This window comes from Fusarium redolens, assembly GCF_020744475.1.
Source record: "Fusarium redolens strain MPI-CAGE-AT-0023 chromosome Unknown BKA55scaffold_37, whole genome shotgun sequence".
Lineage (NCBI taxonomy): Eukaryota > Fungi > Ascomycota > Sordariomycetes > Hypocreales > Nectriaceae > Fusarium > Fusarium redolens.
Window position 1 is genome coordinate 105,178 of NW_025763700.1, and position 13,930 is coordinate 119,107.

General features: G+C 48.0%; 6 protein-coding genes across 6 annotated transcripts; 3 read left to right on the forward strand and 3 right to left on the reverse strand.

Moving 5' to 3' along the window:
- Positions 1–477: 477 nt before the first annotated feature.
- On the forward strand, positions 478–2,038 carry BKA55DRAFT_698481 (major facilitator superfamily domain-containing protein; the record flags this gene model as incomplete). Its single annotated transcript, XM_046200522.1, has 2 exons — positions 478–580; positions 633–2,038. The coding sequence occupies 2 exons, from the start codon at positions 478–480 to the stop codon at positions 2,036–2,038; spliced, it is 1,509 nt and encodes a 502-aa protein (XP_046041036.1).
- Positions 2,039–2,259: 221 nt separating this feature from the next.
- On the forward strand, positions 2,260–3,894 carry BKA55DRAFT_681814 (pyridoxal phosphate-dependent transferase; the record flags this gene model as incomplete). The annotated part of the gene is made up of 3 exons (XM_046198272.1): positions 2,260–2,436; positions 2,633–2,854; positions 2,977–3,894. The coding sequence occupies 3 exons, from the start codon at positions 2,260–2,262 to the stop codon at positions 3,892–3,894; spliced, it is 1,317 nt and encodes a 438-aa protein (XP_046041037.1).
- Positions 3,895–4,470: 576 nt separating this feature from the next.
- On the reverse strand, positions 4,471–5,783 carry BKA55DRAFT_586813 (amidase signature domain-containing protein). Its single transcript, XM_046194610.1, has 4 exons — positions 5,306–5,783; positions 5,196–5,243; positions 4,712–5,135; positions 4,471–4,654 (listed from the first exon to the last, which is right to left on the reverse strand). The coding sequence occupies exons 1-4, from the start codon at positions 5,618–5,620 to the stop codon at positions 4,539–4,541; spliced, it is 903 nt and encodes a 300-aa protein (XP_046041038.1). The 5' UTR covers positions 5,621–5,783; the 3' UTR covers positions 4,471–4,538.
- A 544-nt stretch (positions 5,784–6,327) lies between these two features.
- BKA55DRAFT_586814 (putative FMN-binding domain-containing protein) lies at positions 6,328–7,361 on the reverse strand. Its single transcript, XM_046194611.1, has one exon. The coding sequence runs from the start codon at positions 7,201–7,203 to the stop codon at positions 6,412–6,414; it is 792 nt and encodes a 263-aa protein (XP_046041039.1). The 5' UTR covers positions 7,204–7,361; the 3' UTR covers positions 6,328–6,411.
- A 399-nt stretch (positions 7,362–7,760) lies between these two features.
- On the forward strand, positions 7,761–8,985 carry BKA55DRAFT_600291 (Cys/Met metabolism PLP-dependent enzyme-domain-containing protein; the record flags this gene model as incomplete). The annotated part of the gene is made up of 2 exons (XM_046196505.1): positions 7,761–7,928; positions 7,984–8,985. The coding sequence occupies 2 exons, from the start codon at positions 7,761–7,763 to the stop codon at positions 8,983–8,985; spliced, it is 1,170 nt and encodes a 389-aa protein (XP_046041040.1).
- Positions 8,986–9,412: 427 nt separating this feature from the next.
- Positions 9,413–11,670, reverse strand: BKA55DRAFT_586815 (major facilitator superfamily domain-containing protein). Its single transcript, XM_046194612.1, has 4 exons — positions 11,235–11,670; positions 10,913–11,181; positions 9,959–10,836; positions 9,413–9,905 (listed from the first exon to the last, which is right to left on the reverse strand). Exons 1-4 carry the CDS (start codon positions 11,348–11,350, stop codon positions 9,561–9,563), a joined length of 1,608 nt encoding a protein of 535 aa, XP_046041041.1. The 5' UTR covers positions 11,351–11,670; the 3' UTR covers positions 9,413–9,560.
- Positions 11,671–13,930: the final 2,260 nt, after the last annotated feature.

Sequence of the window (13,930 nt, forward strand, 5' to 3'; positions counted from 1 at the left end):
CATTCCAGTTTGTCAAACTGACGTTGACGTGGCAGGGGCTTTCAATAGGTGCAAGGATGCTAGAATAGTCCTCTGAGAGAACCACCTCTGTTACGTTGAGGTCCAATCGGACCTCAGAATTTATTCTGTCTCGGCAAAAGCACGGAGCGATATTAGTAAAAAGCGCCGAAAATTGCCCTTCCTGGCCCCTGTCACCTGGACCAGGGGAGTGACACTGCACAGAGTACTAATGTACGGTCAAAAGGACGTTTGGAATCATTATGAACAGCCGATGCTAAGCCAACCAACACCGACTTTGCTGTTTTAGCAGAGATTGGTATCCACGTCAAGCGTCTTCTGGTGGTACCTGCGCCCTCTAGAGACATGCTTGGCCCAGGAACACACGCCTGGAGTAAACATATAGTAAGAACTGAGATGTGTACTTTTATGATAGATTTATTACCTGTTAGTTAGCGAAACTCACTCTGTTTCGTTGCCATGGCCACTTTTCTGCAATATCGGGCTATTGGCCAAAGAGTAAAGCAACAATTTAGCCTCGTGTCGGAAAGCCGACGAACGATCTTCACCACTCGGAGATGGTGTAAGACCCCCGCCTCTCGAACAATTCGACTCGGCGACTATTGAGGACCAAGATGTCTTTATTGTTGATTGGAACGATCCCGATGACATCTCAAACCCTCGGAACTGGCCAGACTCACGGAAATGGACGGCTACTGTTGTGTCGCTCCTCGCGCTCTTGGTCGGAGTGTGCGCTCCGATTGAAGCACCCATTGCGGAGCTTGCTGCCCACGATTTTGGAGTTTCTGAGATTGTTGAATCACTCTCAGTCGCGTTGTTTCTAGCAGGCATGGGCTTTGGTGCTCTAGTCGCAGGTCCCTTTTCAGAAGTACTGGGCAGGTCAGGGACTTATACAGTCACACTTCTGCTCATGTGTATCTGGCTGATGGCCTCGCCGGTATCGCAACATATTGCACCGCGCCTAGTGTTTCGGTTTCTGGGCGGCTTTTCTGGCGCGGCCCTTCTCGTGTGCTCTGGTGGTACTATTTCGGACTTGTGGTCACCGACAGACAGGACATTCCCCTTTTTGTTCTTTGCTATCGTTGGATTCGGCACGCCAGCTTTGGGCCCGGTATTCTCTGCATGGATCCCCAACTCACCACATCTTCATACGTGGAGATGGGCTGAATGGGTTGCACTCTTGTTCAGTGGTGTCGTGTTCATCATCCTATTGACGTTTCAGCCCGAAACATATTCGCCTCTCCTGCTATCATGGAAAGCGAGGCATCTACGAAATATCACCGGAGAGGGACGTTACCGCGCCCGACATGAGCTCGACAAGATACGGCTACCTCAGCGGCTAAGGTTGGCCTGCACTAGGCCTTTCATCATGGCTTGGAATGAGCTGACGATCAAACTTGCTTCACTCTACCTCTCTTTCGTTTACATTGTTCTCTTCACTTTCTTCGATGGTTACCCAACCATATTCCAAGAAACCTACGGTCTTTCGACTGGTATGACCTTCACATTGTTGGCTGGTATCACAGTCGGCGCCGCGTGCACAGCAATTCTCGGTCCCATCGTACATAGGAAGAGCGTAGCAACTAAAAAATCTACAGAACAGGAGTCGCCGTGTGTAGATCCAGCCTCGCGGCTTTGGTTTGCGATGTTGGCAGCTCCAGGTCTTCCCATATCTCTGTTCTGGATGGGTTGGACAGCTTTTTCATCCATCTCAATCTGGTCGCCACTTGCAGCTTCGGTTCTCTTCGGCTTCAGCATCACTGGGATTTTTATTGGAGTTTCCATGTATATCATAGATGTATATGCCCGTTTCGCAGCGTCGGCTATGGTATTTACTTACCTAGCTCGATACCTTGCCGCGGCTGCAATGACTGTTGTTGGGATACCTCTTTACGACAATGTTGGGAGGCATTGGACTCTGACGTTGTTGGGATGCATCAGCGTCATTCTGACGCCTCTTCCTTACATCTTCTTCAGGTTCGATTCTGCTCTACAGAAGAACAGCAGTTTCATGACCTAGATACATTAGACAACTAGAGCACGGCGAACCAAGAACCGGATTCGGTATAATAAAAAGTCAATTAGTGCTTGATTCTCGTCACTACACGTTCAATTGCCGTTGCCTTCGCCCGCTATTCCGTGGATGATCCCCAACGCAGTCGTCCGCTACCAAAGTTGCTTGAAACTTACGGTAAAAGTGGCGATACACCCAAGCGTTGAGCTCCATTACTCCGTTCAGCCATGCCCCACCCCGCCCTACTTGTCAAGGGCCCACGCCTTATTGACAATAGGGGGCAATTGGTGGTGCTCGTCTCCATAGCGGCGGAGATATTATGCGTTGGGTCGGCGGAGTGGGGTGAGTCAGCACTTACAAATTACCGAGTCGAGGTTAGTGAGAAGCACTACTACTCCTGGCTTGTAAGTGGCGGGTGCATGCCGGAGCTCCTCAGACAATGATGTTTTCATTACCAGTCTCGGCTTAAAATTCAGTCATCGTATCGCTGAAGCATGACTCTCTCAAACGTCAGTTTCACGGTATTGAGCTGCCCATGTGTTTCATCATTTTCTTCTCTAACTTTTGTTGGTAACAATGACTCTTTCGACACGTTGCCAGGAGGCAGCACAACTGAGCGAAACTCTCACTCTTTGGAAAGTTGTCCGAGATCTATGGGATCCTGATGCTAACCCTTCAGGTTTCCTTAACCTTGGCATCGCAGAGAACTCTCTGATGCATGATATATTATCCCGTCATGTCCACCAGAATATCAACCTTCCCAACACAACTTTTACATATGGTGATGGGACTGTCGGTTCAAAACGCTTGAGAGAGGCTATTGTGAGTTTTCTCAGCAAACATCTAAAGCCATTGTCTCGCTGAAGTCGCATCATATATCTGTCACGAACGGAAGCAATTCATCGATTGATCATCTATCATGGGCCTGTGCTAATCCAGGCGAGGCCTTCCTTCTTGGCCAGCCATATTGGGGCACCTTTGTCCCCGACCTCACCTTGAGGTTCGGTGCTCAGCTACTGCCTGTCCCATTCCATAATATCGATCCCCTCGAAGATGGTTGTGTTCAAAAGTATAAAGATGTGATACTTGAGGCTCATTCGAGGGGACAAAAGGTCGCAGGACTTGTGATCTGCAACCCACATAATCCTCTCGGGCGCTGCTACTCTAAAGAGGTCTTGATCAGTCTCATGTATCTTTGCGAAGAGTACCAACTTCATCTGATAAGCGACGAGATCTATGCCTTATCTGTTTGGTCGAATGACATAGATGATAATGGCCCTGCCCCAGTTCCCTTTACATCTATCCTTTCTATTGATCCCGGAGGCATCATCGACCCGGCCCGCATCCATGTTGTCTGGGGCATGTCCAAGGATTTTGGCGCAAGCGGCCTCCGTGTCGGTTCATTTATTTCACAATCAAACGAGATACTTCACAAAGCCATGACTCCGGTTGGTCTTTACACTTATGTGTCAGCGGCATCCGACCATATCGCAGCCAATATTCTCGAAGATAGTCTGTGGACAGACGCGTATATCGTCGAGAATCAGAAGCGACTTTCGAAACAATACGAATTCGTCATCCGGTGGGCAAGAGATCACCACATTTCACACGCTCCTGGAGTGAACGCTGCCTTCTTTGTTTGGCTGGATCTTGGCTCATACTATCAACGCAATCACCTAGAGATGTATGTCAAACAATCTCATCATATAACAAAAGCATTGTTAGAGAAGAAAGTGTTTCTAGCGTCAGGGGCAGATTTTGGTTCAGAGAAGCCGGGATGGTTTCGCATCGTCTTCGCTCATGAAGATCACTATTTGCAAGAAGTATTAACTAGGATAATTGCGGCGCTTGAAGCTGCATGAGTGCTGCAATCGATCCTTTCAAATGCAGTTGTTGCTTGCTTTTCTAGTCAGTGAAGTCAAAAGACCTAGAGAATACTGAAGTCTGTTTGAATTGGAATTGTTTGTTATGGAACATCATGTTCATACTATTTTTGGTGATTTCTTTCTACCATGTTGAAAAGTTGCATTTCGTATGAGGAAGATCTATTTTTTTTTTATTTTTATAAATTTTTCTTTTAGGTGTACGACAGGTGGGTACTGCATGATTACAGCTTCAGCCCGATGATGTTTTGAAAAGCATGTAAAAAAACGGCGAGGAGGCTAATGTCTCGACAACAGCGCGCTTTTTGGTACAGTTTTATGCAGTCTGGGCTTTCAGGTTGTACATTGTTTTGCCAGATAATTATGGCTTCCGGTAGAGGTTTTGACGGGAGCTGCCTGTACTGCTTGATAGTCAGTCCCAAGAACAAAGTTGGAGGCTCGTACGAAACAGCAATTTATGTCGGGCAACAAAACATTCAGTGCGACGAGGATGACTATGCAGCACCAGGTCAAATGGAATCTCTTGAGACAAAAAAGAAAAGAAAAATAGATAACTCAATTAACATAGTAACTACCCTAATCCGCAAAAGGCGTGCAATGAAGGGGAAACAGTTTTTAGTTTCTCACGCCTTGAATAATTCACCCACATATTCCAGCAGGGCTAGCATTTTTTCTTCCTCAAACCGCCTTGCCACTAGCTGAAGACCTGCAGGCGACTTATCGTAGATTTCAGCGTCATCTTTTTAGGTTTAGTCTCAGAGAGTCCGATGCAACAATGGATAGAAAGGGGACTCACAGTCATCATACACCTTCCGGTCAATGTCATTGATCGGTTGATAGGACTCATCCTTAGTGTCCACTCGTTTGTTGGCCAAAGTTACAGGAAATGATCCAGCAGTGTAGTCGGTAGCATTCGGCCACACGGAGTACCCATAGTAATGGTATTTAGTTGGACGGACAGCACAGAAAGGAGCCACTGGACATATGACGGCGTCCACAGGGCGGCCGGTTCCAGTTAGGTTACTTGTACTGTTCCAGTAATCGAGATAAGCTTTTCGCCATTCTCGGAGCAAAACATTGTTGCGATGAATCTCAGAGGTGTTGAACTGGAGGAGGGGCTTGGTTCCGTAAGTTCTAGCCAAAACGTCTGGAATGGGCTCATGCGCGAGACCCATGTGATGATGAACGTCTACGCCACCATCATATATCCATGCAGTAAGCTGCATGGTCAGTCAGTTATCCAATAAAATATTGTATATGTAAGATTCAGGAACACATACGGCTAGTCGAACTCCAAGTTCATGAGATGGTGGCGTCCACCTGATTATCTGCGCAGTTCTCAGCATCTGTGGAAGGGGATAAGTGCGGGCATGGATTTTAGGTTCTTTACCTGGTGACCCAACTTCTCCAAGGTATTAACGACAATTCGAAGTGCTCGCTTGACAGGAGGATGGGGAGCAACGACACCGTCATGCTCAATGATTCCGAACGCCAACCGGCCGTGTCCGACATTGGCGTCGGCAATGATCTTGGCCATGGCATCATACTGTGACGCTCGCCAAGGGAGTTCAAGCACGTTAGGGTCATAGAGCCACGGTTCTTCCTTGAGAAGGGCTTTTGTGACAAGACCCAACCCACTGACGGACGCTGCCATCGGGCCTACTACCGAAGGAATTGTAATTTGGCCATCGATCGAAATTGCCATGCCCTGATAGGGAAGACGTCCATGGGACGGCTTTAATCCATAGAAACCACAGAATGAGGAGGGAATGCGAATGGAACCCCCAATATCAGTACCAATACCTACTAGAGATCCCTTTAAAGCAATCAGAGCGCCTTCACCAGCAGGAGTCCGACGAGTATGGCGGGTTTCGACGGTCAAAGACATCCATGGGGACAATCTGACTGGCCAGACCCCGCAGATGAGCTTCTTGGCGTCACATGAGCCGCAGCCCTCTCCGGCAACGCTACCGATCCAAAAACGATCCTAGAGCAAGCTCGTACTTGTTGAATCAAAAAAGGGTTACACCCACAATACTGTTGAGGCTTATACTTCAACAGTGCTGAAGTCGCCAAGTTGGAAAGTGAGCAGGTTATTCAAACCATTGTCCAGAACAGAATGAACACTTAGGTCCATCGCCCCCATGGCAACGCGACTTTATCAACAAGATCGTGGGTGAGACCGAGGATTTTCTTCAAGAAACGGGCTTTATTGTCGTGATTGCGGGTGGTGAGCCAAAGGGTAGTGGCCTGACTGTCATAGTGGGCGACCAAGCGGCTGCAACACTGAGTTGGTTATATTGAAGGACGCTGTAGATCCTAAAGGTGAAACAGGCAGTTATCTAAAGGTTTACTTATGTTAGGTGATATTGTTACTTAAGATACACTCAGTTTTTATTTTAAGAAGCTTAAGTAGGTTCCATAAATAAGCTATCTAATATCATATGGTAATATCTTTTGTACGAGCTAATATACAGATTGTATCCCAGCGACTTCTTAGGAAGTGCCCTTTGATAGCTGTTCTGTCTTCGCCTTATCCTTCATTTCTCGGCGCTCTTCGACAAGGTCTGCGACTCTCTGTCCTGTCTCAGTGCCCAGTCCTCGGAACCCTGCAATCACTCCATCGCTGTCACCCCGAGCCTCTTCCTGGCTCATCTTGAACTTCCCCTCAAACCGCTCAATCTTGATATCAATACCTATAATAGCCTTCTTCATGAGCTCGATATACCTCTCGGGCGCGTCAGATACCTTCCAAGGTTCGGGGCTATTGCCCTTGCCATTGAATCCCATAAGGTTAATCTCTGCGTGGCGAGTGAGAGCGTTGATTTGCGAAGTGAGGTACTCGGATGTCTCGGTTGACTTTGAATCAACATAGACCTTGGCCTTACCATAGATCTGAACGGCGGCATAATTCCATGTAGGAACGACCTTGGCAGTGGTGGGCTTGGTCTCGGCCAGGAACAGGGGAGGAATATAATGATGAACCGGGGATTGAAAGATGACAAGTACATCATTCTCGAGGACCTGTGTGTTCTTGGCGGTAGTTTCTTCGATAATGGCCTTACTCTGGGGGTTTTGCCTGGCAAGATGACCTCTCAAAGTTCCCAGCTCTGTCTCGCTCTCCTCATCTTCGATATCCAGCACCCACGGGATGTGACTGGCTTGGGCAAGAGGGTAAGACCCCGAAGGGGACGAGATGACCGTGGTGAGAAGACCGAGGGGGTTCTCCCGAACGAGACGCCGTAGAACACGGAGGTCTGTCTCTGCGTGATCTTTGCGGATATACATAGTGGATGACGAGGTACAAAGCCCGTGTGGAAATAATGGGACCTTTTGAATAATGAATCGATGATTCTGGTTTTTTCGACAGCGACTGGTCAAAGAGAAGAAGTCGAGTCTCGCAGAAAGGTGGGCTGAGGGATAGGTGGCTAGGGAAGGACTGCCTTTGTCTGACTGGTATTAAGTTTTTAACATGGGGTTCTCGGAGTTGGGGGCGAGGACTAATCCGACCCCGCCCCCACTCAAGTCCGACGGCAGACGGAGTTAAGAATCTCGGGTACATCAAAGAAGTTCAGCCGCCAAACAAGCCTGATACCGTTTTCGGAGTTGGGGATGAGCATTTATTCAACCCGACACCTCAAGTCCGATGGCAAACGGAGTAAACAATTGCGGGGATATCAATGAAGTTCAGCCGATGTACCAACCTGATGCCGTGGTCCTGGTGGAGTCAAGTGCCAAGACGGCACATGTTGTAATCTTGAATATAAAATAGTTATTATGTGCTCTAGAATATTGCTTTTCCGCACTATGCAAAGTTGACTACCATCCATCCTCCCATAAACAACATGTCTTTGTCCGTGGAAGAGCTAGAGGCCACCTTCTCATTGGCTACCAATGCTATCCATATGGATGATCGCTATGCCGGGCCTGATGTTGCGCCAGCAATGCACCCAAGCACCACTTTCCGATACCCCCATGATCCTGAAAAGCTTGAACCCCAACGAACTCTATCCGTAAGAAGTTGATCAAGATTGAGAGCTTCCATTTTATTAATCCGTACCGTTACAGAAAACCGACATGGTCTATGCCCGACTTGCCCGCCCTACCGGATCTCGACTCGAGCTTGTCCTAACAAAACTCCTGAGGGGAGACGCTCTGGTCTATGCAACTGGGCTCTCTGCCATACATGCCTATCTCGTACGACTTGGGCCCAAAAGAGTCGCAATCGGTGGAGGCTATCATGGGACTCATGCTGTTCTCGACATACATCATCGCCTGACCGGTCTTGTCAAGGTGGGCTTGGATGAATTGGATCAGCTCGAGCCCGGAGACGTTGTTCACCTCGAAACCCCTTTGAACCCGACCGGCGAGGCGCGGAACATCTCCGCCTACTCTCAAATCGCTAAAGAGAAAGGTCTTTATCTGGTAGTTGACTCCACGTTTGGGCCACCAGCTTTGCAAGACCCATTCGTATGGGGTGCCGATATTGTCATTCACAGTGGCACCAAGTTCATTGGTGGTCATAGTGACATCATGTGTGGCATATTAACTGTGAAGCGAGAAGATCTCTTTATGGGCCTTTGGGAGGATCGTTGTGCGCTGGGGAACCTTCTCGGCGGCTTCGAGTCGTGGCTTGGCCTCCGAAGCTTGCGGACTTTGGATGTGCGCTGTCGAACCCAAAGTAACAATTGCACTGCCATTGTCACCTGGATGACCGAAAAGATCAAAGACAACAAGCCGAATGAGGTAAATTCGACTGTGGAAAACATTACACATGCCAGTCTTCAAAGCTCCGATATGGAGTGGCTAACAAAGCAAATGCCGAATGGATTCGGCCCTGTTTTTAGCCTGACTATGAAAACGGAGAAGTATGCTCAGTGGCTTCCGAGCAAACTCCGTATATTCCAACATGCAACCAGCCTTGGTGGCGTGGAAAGCTTGATTGAATGGAGAAAGATGTCGGATCATTCAGCGCCGGGTGACATTCTGCGAATCAGCGTGGGTATTGAATCACTAGAGGATCTTCAAAAAGACCTATCAAATGGGTTTAAAGCGCTGTTAGAAGGTTGAATGTTTATTAACGTACTTGCATACCTGTATCGCAAGAGGTGCTAGGTCAGGTGTATGTAACAGCTATTGGAAACTGCCAAATGATCTCTGTTTTGATAGTACTGAAGATATCTTGATCAATTTCCAATTTTCTGATCCCGCAAAACCTCTTCATGGAAAATCCTTTTTTTTTTTCCTTTTACATTCTTCCATCACCAGTTGCGAGCAGTCCCCATGCCCAGCCTCATAACACTCTAAAACATAATCGCATCTATGGTCGAAATGTTTAACAACTTGAGCCACAAGACTTCATTCCTCTGTTCCCGCATGATTAAATATTCAGCTTCCGCCTATGCCTCGGGCTCTTATACAACTCAAAATTGATCTCACCCACTCGACTCCAAAGGCGGCTAATTCGTATTTACACTTTAATCAATCTGGAACAAAATTTGCTCTATAATATTCACATCCATTGTCTTTTAGCTTATGTCTAAATAGCGACCGTCTATTACGGAAGGGTAGAGTATTGTAGACTTCAACAGAATTGCGCGCTTTCTATTCCTTGTTTCTGCAATTCCGCGTGACGTCTTCGTAAATTACGGGAAGACGTCATTTGTGTTACTATACACAGCATATCTGCTGTTCTTACGGATCTTTGATCCATAGATATACAGCAAGTAGGGAACGGGAGTCATTAACCCACTGACAGACCCAAGAACCGTCAGAGTATGTTGCACACCAAGAGCCCGATAGATTGGACCACCAGCAACAGTGACACCTCCCGCGACGACGTAACGAGTAAACACAAGAAACCCCAGCGCTGAAGCCGAATACGTGTCATAGGAATCGATGAGATACATGTATGAAACAATAAAAATAGTCGTGATGCCGAAGCCAAAGAGGACGGAGGCGATAAGCGGAGACCAAATTGATATTAGTGGCTAAATTGTAATGTTAGTCTTTTACAAATAAGTTGCATTGACCAGCGACTTACATTACTAGTCCATCCCATCCAGAACAGGCTGATGGGCACCGCTGGTGCACCACCAAGCATTGTATACCAAAGTCTCATTTCAGGGGCAAACCCACAGGCTTTCTCTCGGAATTGAGCCTTAGCGGTCAAGCTGTAGACCACTGGCACAATGAAGCCGACAAGTAGAATGCCAAATAGCATACCTGCCCAGCAAAGACTTGTCAGGCTCTCTGATATGCCATATGTTTGCCCGAAGACGTAGGCATATCCCTCCAGAAAAGTGAAGAGCACGATATAGATGATGGTCAAATAGAGTGATACCAAGATGATAATCAGTTCGGAATAAAACATGGCGAAAGGTCGGTACACGGAGAGCTTCAGGCGGTGGCCTAGAGTCTCCCGGTTCATCTCCATGGGAGATCTGTATCTCCCATCCCCAGTTTCCTTTCGAAGTATTGAGGCTTTCCAGCTGAGGATGAGATTGCCGTAAGTCTCGGGTTGAAACAAGAGGATCAGAACTAGGACAGCACCTCCCATTATAAGCATTATCCACTCGAGCCAACGCCAGCCTAACGTAACTGGAATGTAGCTTCCAATCATTTGGCCAATCATAGGCCCTGCAAATGCCGGTATCGCATATACAGGAAAAGCATAAGTCTTCTCCAGTGGATTCCATAGATCCGCAACAGTACCACCAGCACAGCTTAGTGGAGTGGAAGCAAAGAAGCCGGCGATGAAGCGAAATGTGAGGTGGCTTCCAAGATTGGGGGCGAGTCCTGAAGCCATAATAAAGAGCAAATACAATATCATGGTCGTCAAATATACGGCATTACGACCAAACGTTTCCGAGAAGGGGCCGGAAAGAAGAGATCCGAAGGCGAAACCAATGAGGAAAAGACCTGTTGACCATCCGAAGACTCAGTTAGAGTCGTTCCACATGAGATGGGTTGTAATAAGAGAAAGTTTCCAGCATACCTGTTGCTAGAGATCCAACGACCTCGGATACTTGGAAATGCTCGCTGTATTCCCTGACACCACAAGCATCGATAGCAGATGCCGCAGTGACAGAAAGCGCAATGAGAGAGACCAAGACAGTCATGAAGAGCTTACGCCCAACACTTTGGTTTGCAGGGTTCAAGGGGTCATGTTGCCCGTCCCAGCCCACGAGTATGAGGTCGTCCGTAACAATCGATTTCTCGGCAAGACACTCATTTGGGGTGCCACGTCGGTTGCTCACTTTACAGCTGTGGAGTTTGTCAGACACACAGAAAGTCGAACCATTTTAGCGCATACTTACTTGATGTCATGGGGAGATCCGACGATGTAGCTTCGGCAACTGCAGTCTTCCTTCAGCTCGGCCAGCTGCTGATGGACTGCTCGTCGGACTCTCTGGTACTGGAAATAAGCCTCCATAGCTGCCAATTCCTTTACGACGCTGGGATTAGGAAAACGTTGAAAAGACACAAAAATATTCTTTACTATTAGTCATGTCGCTGGAATGGAATTTCTTCTGATATAAATTAAGCTGAGTAAATGTGCTCACCGAGTTACTCCGGTCTCAATCGACGCACACGGTCTGACGACAAGACTGCAAGGTCGTGTGCTACGGCATCGGACATCAATGGCTCCGCTTAAAACAACATCTCCGATGCCTTAGTGTCGCACTGAGCGTGCTTAAAGGGTTAGAGTGAATATGATCAGCAGCAGCAAATAGGTTGATTGATTGTTCTAAGTTCTCTCTTGTGCGGGGTATTCCATCCCGCAGAGTTACTTAAAGCATAGCTAGATTACTAATGCCTACCCTGCGACACTTAGTCTTGTTGGATTAAGGGATTTCCCGGTGATCCGCCGGATCCGATGATCTGCCGGACTCACACCGATATTCACTCCCAACTTCAATCTTTAATAACTCAACAACCATGGCAGCAATCGATAAAGCGCTCGAGTTTCTGAAAACCTCAGGATCTATTAACTATGCTGCTACCGCTAAAAAGTTCGAATGTGACGAGACCACCCTGCGCCGCCGCCATCAGGGCAAACAGAGGGCAAGACGCGATGCCGACTCTTTGTATAAATCTCGTCTGTCAAAACAACAGGAACAAGATCTTGTTACTTATATCCGTAAACTCTCACTGCGTGGCATTCCGCCAACCCTATCCATGATCCGAAATTTTGCTCAGGACATAGCGAAAATCGAGGTCGGAAAGAACTGGCCATACAGCTTCGTCCAGCGTCATCGCAACGAGATCGATTGTACCTGGTTTGATGGATTTGATATAGCACGAAGAAGAGCCGACAATGCTTCTCGGTATAGAGCATATTTTGATCTAGTAAGCAGACTCGTAGCGCCTTTGGTTCGTTGCTAATCATGGAAGATCCGTGGAAAAATCGACAAATACGACATCTTACCTCAGAACACGTATAACATGGATGAGAAGGGATTTCTCATGGGCGTAATCAACCGAACGCAGAGAGTATTTGATGTCAATGCTAAAAGGCAAGGCAAATTGCTCGGTGCTTCCCAGGATGGGAACCGGTCGTGGATCACGTTCCTGGCGTGCATCTGCCAAGACATGACATCGCTACCCCCATTCCTCATCTACCAGGGCAAGCCGGGACAAGTTCAGGACACTTGGCTCACTGACTTTGATCCGGAGCATCAATCAGCCTTCTTTTCCACGTCCGAAACTGGCTGGACGAGTCACGAACTCGGGAAAGAGTGGCTGATTGGTGTTTTCGACCGCTTTACTAAGGCGAAAGCAAGAAATGGGCGCGATTACCGCCTTCTCATCACCGATGGGCACTCTAGCCACATCAATATGGACTTCTTGGACTGGTGTGACGCGCATCGGATCATCGTTGCGGTATTCCCACCTCACTCTACTCACCGGCTACAACCCCTGGACGTCTCGCTTTTCGGGCCCTTATCAACAGCCTATACCAACCGACTTGTTCAGTGGACTTCAAAGACGCAAGGCCTCACTGGGCTCTCCAAACGCGAGTTTTGGGTCCTGTTCTGGGGTGCATTGGAAGCTTCTTTCACTCCGGAGAACATCGCCAGTGGGTGGACACGGACGGGTCTCAAGCCTTTCGATCCCGACGTCGTCCTATCTCAGGTTTCGAAGAATACGGACGATGACTCAGATGTGGAAAGTGGCTTGGATGATTCCATTGCTTTACAAGAACCTACTGCACGAGAATTACGGCGACTTGTTGATCATGTCGTGAAGCAATCCTCAGTCAGCTCTGACACAGGCGCCCGAAAGCTAAAGAGAACCCTTGAAAGCCTTCAGGCCGAGGTTGAACTACTCAGGCATGAGAACAAAGGCCTCCGTGAGACAATTATCCGTGAAAAACAGCGCAGGCAGCGTGGTAAAGCCCTGAAAGACTATATCTTTGATCGTGTGGATCCTAATTCAGCTCAGGTGTTTAGCCCGCAAAAGATCGCCCAAGCTCGCCAGAAGAAAATTGAAATGGAGGCGCAGAAGGAAGAGGAGGTTCTCCAGAAGAGAACTGAAAAGGCTCTGCGGCAGAAAAGAGTAGAGGAGCAAAAGCAACAGGTATTAGAGAGGAAGAGGCAGCGGGAGGAGAAAAAGGAAAGAAAACGGCGGGAAAAAGAAACAAAGCAGCTTGAGAGAGAAGCAAACCGGCAGCTTCGGATTGAGATGAAGAAGCAGAATCAGCGGAGTATACAACCGAAGCATCAGGCACAGCAGAATGGCTCAGATGGTCTCGAAGAGAATGGGGCCATTCAGGACGAAATCATCGTCGTTCTTCCCACAGTCACCCAACCCCCCGTATTATTCAAGCCACCCAACGAAGCATTAAGTACCCCAAATACAAAGGCGTCGACGCCACCCAGCCATAAAACTCGGCCTAAAGGGCCTTCTTTAGTTGTCGAGAGCGATCGGGAGGTAGTGGTGGCATATCGGGACTCGGGGCGATCGCAGCGGAACAGGAAACGACCGCGATGGCTTGATGACTTCGAAGTTA